This window comes from Octopus bimaculoides, chromosome 24 (assembly GCF_001194135.2).
Source record: "Octopus bimaculoides isolate UCB-OBI-ISO-001 chromosome 24, ASM119413v2, whole genome shotgun sequence".
Classification (NCBI taxonomy): Eukaryota; Metazoa; Mollusca; class Cephalopoda; order Octopoda; family Octopodidae; genus Octopus; species Octopus bimaculoides.
The window spans coordinates 35,529,828-35,535,758 of record NC_069004.1 but is presented as its reverse complement, the minus strand read 5'-3'; the positions used below and the strand labels follow the sequence as shown (position 1 = coordinate 35,535,758).

Sequence of the window (5,931 nt, the reverse complement as noted above, 5' to 3'; positions counted from 1 at the left end):
ATCACTTGAAAAAAGATAAAAAAACAGAAAAGATGAAAGATACAAAATGCAGTATTGTTCACATCCTTCTCCTCCTCCTCCTTCTTTCATTCTTTCTTTCTTTTGGTATCTCTGCAGCATGGATGTATTTACGTAAAAAGAGACGGCAAGTTCTCCAAAAACCAACACACCATAGAACGTGTTCTAAACCGGTTGAAAAATGAAAATACACCTGTGAGTAATTCCTTTCCTTCTTTCTGTGGAATGGTAGAGTGAGAGAATGGTAGCAGTGGATGGTAGAAACAGCAGTGCATGGCAGGAATGAGAGACTGGTAGACTGATAGAATTCTGAGACTTGTTGTGGAGCAGAAGAAATGGGGCAGACTTGTAGAATGGTATAAATGGCAGAATGCTAGACTAACAGAACTGATAGATTTGTTGCAAAGTTGGAGGAATCGAGTGGTATAAATGGTTGTGTGGTAGAGTGCTAGGCATCCTAAAAGAGTCATGATGTTTGGTGAAGTCAAGTGTCTTGGTGGAATGTGTTACTGGAGATGTTGTTAAATTTGTTGGGTCAATTCATTGGCTTATACATTCCCCACCTGGATGGGACACCAGTCCATCGCAGGATTAACTCACTTTTGCCCGCTGAGTAGACTGCAACAATGTGAAATGAAGTGTTTTACTCGAGAACACAACACATCACTTGGTCCAGGAATCGAAACCACAATCCTATGATCATGAGTCCAACACCTTAACCACTGACCCATGCATGTCCACAATGGTTGGCTGGGACATCTAGCTGTGTAATTCGACGTTGTCTGAAATTGATATGAGGTGGTAGAAGGGGTACAATTAGTTGTATAGACCCTCATGTATGACTGGTACTTTTAGTTCTTGTGAGTGGAGGAGGGAGGATGCTGAGGCCAGAGGTCACTGCGAAGGAGTTATGGTGGCAGTGGTGGTGATGTTGCTCAAAGATGGGAGAAGACAGAGTTTGTTTATATTCTGTTGGTTTATCCTCAATACTCATCATCATCATCATCATCATTGTCATAGTCTTCTTCATCATCATCATTGTCATTGTCATCATCACCTCTTCCTCTTCCTCCTCCATCTCACACTAAACCTTTCTCGTTAAAACAGGTGTGGATGGTTGTCTTCCCCGAAGGAACTCGCTTCAATCCTTGTAAACAGGATGTTATTCAGAAGAGCAAAGAATTTGCTAAGGAACGAGGTTTGTTTGCTTTTCAACTCTCTCACCATTTGTGTGTGTGTGTTGTCCCCCCCACCACCACCTGACAACTGGTGTTGGTGTGTTTATGTTCCCTTAACTTAACAGTTTGACAAAAGAGACTGATAGAACAAGTACCAGGTTTTGAAAAAAATTGTGCTGGGATTGATTTGTTGGACTAAAATTTTTCAAGGTAGTGCTCCAGCATGACCGCAGTCTAATACCTGAAGCAGGTAATTGCATTGTCAATGGATGCCTGGAACGAGGGAAGACCAATTATGTCCCCAGACACAACAAGGCACTGAGGTAGTTGTGCAAGAATTACAAGAAGACAAGTGAAGGAGTGAGGAAAACGTAAACAAAATAATAAACACTAATATCTGTGATGTCGGTAAGACGATGCTGGTAACGATCACGCTCAAATGGTGCTATTTACGTGCCACCGGCACAGAAGCCAGTCAGCTGCTCTGGCAACGATTACGCTCAGACGGTGCTGTTAGTGCTCCATTGGCACAGTAGTTCACTTGGAGAGCTGATTACACCAACATTTGGAGAGTAACTGCTACTGCTACCATAACACCTACAAATTCGAATGGGTTAATGGAACCTGTATCACTACACATTTCTCAGACTATTTTTCTTTCTGAAGATGGGTCTTTGCACCTAAAACATGGAGGTTTTGTGAAACTTTCTGCTTTGGCTGGAGCTTTCCTATTTTCCCTTTTCTTTCCCTTCTTCATATATATATATATGTATATATGTATGTATATATGCTCATTCATACATACTACATGCGTATGAACATGCGTGTATACACACACACACACACACACACACACACACACATATAATGCATGTATAATTTCTTGTTGTTTCTCTTGTGCAGGTCTTCATCCTTATGAATATGTTCTGACACCAAGAATGAGGGGTTTTAAGACAGGCATCGATCACCTGCGGGACCACGTGGATGCAGTCTATGACATCACCATTGGCTATGGCAACACTATTGACCCCAACACGGGGCTGCGACAGAGAGCACCTGGGATGCAGAGTAAGGACCAAAGCAGAATTTTCTGTCGCTCATCATCAGTCATTAACATCATTACCAATCAACCCTCTCTTTCTATTAATCTTATTTTTTCTTGTGTCTTCCATACATAAATGCAGGAGTGGCTGTGTGGTAAGAAGCATGCTATCCAACCACATGGTTCTGGGTTCAGTTCCACCATGTGGCACCTTGGAGTGACCAAAGCGTTGTGAGTGGAGTTGGTAGATTGAATCTCAAAGTCATGGTTGTCACTGCAGAGCCTGCGCAGATGGAGGAATTGAGAATAGGGGATGGAGAGAGCTTGGTGTGTTTCGGGTGGCAGGAGGGGAAGTTGAGGTGTGAGTGGGAGTCATCCTTGCTATATGCGGCAGAGCATTATCCTGATGGAAGAAAACCTTTCATCTTGAAACCAAAGATGGTCATTTTTCTTCTGGTGCAAGTGTCAATGAATGGCGGAATGACCAAATCCAAGCTTCTCTGCTAGTTCCTCAACAGTTACAATGGGATTTTGTTCCTCCAGGGTTTGCAGGATTTTCAAGCTCTACAGATCTTCCAAGAAAAGGCTCATCTTCTAGGCTGTAGTTTCTGGCTCGGAATTTCTGGAACCACCATTGACACTGGCTTACACTTATTATCCAATCCCCATATACTGCATTAATATTCCTCAAACTTCCTGTTGCGCTGTTGCCTTTATTGAACTCATAAAGCAAAATATTCCAAATATGCTCCTTTTTCACTTCCATTATAGCTTTGAAAAAAATAACTGTTAAAATCAAACTGCACTCTTCAAAACTTGGACTAAGAATAAACACAAAGTAAAATTACTACCTGCTTTTATAGCAAGTTGATGCAAGTAGTTTATCCCGTCCCCTCCGACTTTTTCTTCATGCAATTGAAAAATCTGCATTATTTATGGGATGACCCAATATATATGTTAATAATTGTATTATATATTGCAGATTGTATATATGTATATATTGTAAATATATTGCAGATTTTTTATCAGAGAAGAAACCAGAAGTTCACATTCACATCAATAGAATCAACATTGAGGATATTCCTCGCTCAGAAGACTCTTTTAAAACATGGATGTACAACCAATTTAAAGCGAAAGACATGTAAGAAGCCCTAAATATTTCTTCTTCTTGCTGCTGCTGCTGTTAAGCCCCAAATAGATAGTTGCCCTTCCATCTCCCTTCTTCCCACAAATATTTGGAATGTTGTACATACCTTAGAATTGGTAACAATTATTATTATTATTATTATTATTATTAAGGCAGTGGGCTGGCAGAATCGTTAGGACACCGGGCAAAATGCTTAACAGTATTTTATCCATCTGTACATTCAGTGTTCAGATTTCACCAAGGTCGGTTTTACCTTTCATCCTTTTGGGGTCGATAAAAAAGTCCATTTTTATTATTAAAGTGAGGTTGGTGTGGTTGGTGTGAGCTCTTTCCACCTCAGTGAATTTGTTGAAAGGTGGGTGAATGTGATGAGGGTGGCTCAGATGTGTAGGCCTTCTCTAAGATGGCACAGGATGGAGAGAACAGACGGGAGACAGGTGCTTTATTCTGATGTCTTTAGTGGTCAGTGGTATTCCTTGGTCCCTGGGTCGTACTGTCAGCTACTTTATCTATTATATAATGTTCTTAGCAATTTTCTTTCTAATTGTTATTGTCTACACATGTGTATGTAAACCCCCTCTAGCCTTTGTTTTTGTATTGTCCCAGATGTTTATTATTGCGGCCCTTGTGGCCAACTGGCTGATTGGTAGAATGGGCAGAGCAATGAATTAAATATCCTGTGGTAGTACTGAGTTACTGAGTTTGAGCCTAACACTCAAACATCGGGACAATGTTGGAATTCTCGGTGTTTTGAGTTTTTTCTTCCTCTTTTCGCCTGATGGTAAGCTAGGGATTCTCAAACTGGGGAACGGAATACAAAATGCGAGGATATGTGACATTTCGAAAAAATCTTCCGGGATTTAAAAGTAAACACCATGAACTTAATGCAGCAACTGTGTCTCAAAAATGCGTGGAGAGTCGTTTTGCGGTTTCAATTCCCGTATTGGTGTGAACAAGGGATTTCGGCAGTTTTTATCGCCAGACACAAAATTCGTTCAAGTCTTTCAGTTATGAATAATATGTGGATGTGTCTATCTCCAAAACTGTGTCTAGAATCGAGTTCATGGTTAGAAAATGCCTAGCTCATTCGTCTCATTAAAATAACAGGAAACGAAATTTAATTAATTTATTGCATAAACACATTACCAGAAATTTTGCGAGAGGGAACAATTGAGATATCGACTCAGTATGTAACTGGTACCTGATTCTTATAGGTCTCAGGGGGGACGAAAGCACAATTGGTCTTGGTGAGATTTTGAAACTTTAAATGAAATTAATTACAAAAAATTCGTGTCTATTGTTTGTTCTGTGGAAACCTACCATCTTACACTATATTCTTCACACGGGGTACACAAAGACTGTTGGACTTCATGAAAGCAAACGCTTGTAGGATGTGATGAAGGGGTACAACAGAAGAAAAACTGAGGAGGTTTGTAAGGAAATAAACTGGGATAGTAGAACCTGGTAGAAGTTATCTCCCTTGAAAATGCGTCTGGTCAGAATTGACGTTTCTTCTAATTACGTCCGCTTCAACTGAATTAACTCAATGATATGCGTTGAGTTGTAGAGTTTCCCCCCCTTTCTGTTTATAGATTGAGTTTATACTCCAGAATAAACGAAGTCTCTTTACAACCCTTAACTGTGAAGTAATGTATTGAATTTTATTTGTGTGTGTGTTTCGGACAAGCAGATGTTAAACGATGATGATGATGGTGAGTTCCATACAAGGCTATTGAAGAAAAAAACTTGTTCACAGTTCCACAGAATGGGACATACCGTAAGCAAATTCCCTGATCCCTCCACACCCATATTCAGTATTTTGATGACTGGGTCTGTTCTTTTCTATTCTTCATGTTGTTTAATCCTGTAGCATTCTGATTACTCGGTCAAATGTAATGCTTATTTAATTAATGATGCATTATCTTATAGATTTGAGATTTTGATGAGGCAACTGTTTATTTTTAGAATGACATTGTAGGATAGGTGTGAGAGGTCAGCTCTGGCCAGTTTGGACATAAAACTGGCCAAATATTTGAGCCTAACCTGGATACATTAAATGTTAACTGTTAGCATTCTGATTAGTCAAATGTAATCCTTATTTATTCACATTGTTTTTAATTAATCATAGATTTCGATGATGCGATTTAGTTTTTGAATGATATTGTAGGGTAGGTGTGAGAGGCTGGATCTGGGCCAGTTTGAACACAAAAACAGGTTAAATATTTGGGCCACATATGTCACTGGTTTAATCCTTTAGCATTTAATCTGGCCCAAAATATTCTAACTGTTTTTATGTTCAAACTGCCCAGATCCAACTGCTCACACTTACCCTACAATGTCATTCTAAAAATATACAAACACACCATTGAAATCTTGAAGCTACAAGATAATGCCTGATTAATTCAAAACAATGAGGGATAAATGAGCATCTTACATTTGACAAAGGAATCTGAATGCTGAAGGGTTTTAAGTGGTGAAGAGTTAAACCATAACACACACACACACACACACACACACACACACACACACACACACACACACACACA

At 39.7% G+C, this 5,931-nt stretch overlaps 1 protein-coding gene across 2 annotated transcripts in view; it reads left to right on the top strand.

Moving 5' to 3' along the window:
- The window catches only part of LOC106884199 (1-acyl-sn-glycerol-3-phosphate acyltransferase epsilon), a 15,897-nt gene extending 12,490 nt beyond the window's left edge, over positions 1-3,407 (top strand). For both annotated transcript variants that reach the window (XM_014935445.2, XM_052976390.1), the window contains exons 4-7: positions 118-213; positions 1,126-1,216; positions 2,100-2,264; positions 3,256-3,407. In XM_014935445.2, the coding sequence (XP_014790931.1) occupies positions 118-213; positions 1,126-1,216; positions 2,100-2,264; positions 3,256-3,383 (480 nt within the window). In that variant the 3' untranslated portion in view covers positions 3,384-3,407. The remainder of the gene's footprint in view (positions 1-117; positions 214-1,125; positions 1,217-2,099; positions 2,265-3,255) is intronic.
- The last annotated feature ends 2,524 nt before the right edge of the window (positions 3,408-5,931 follow it).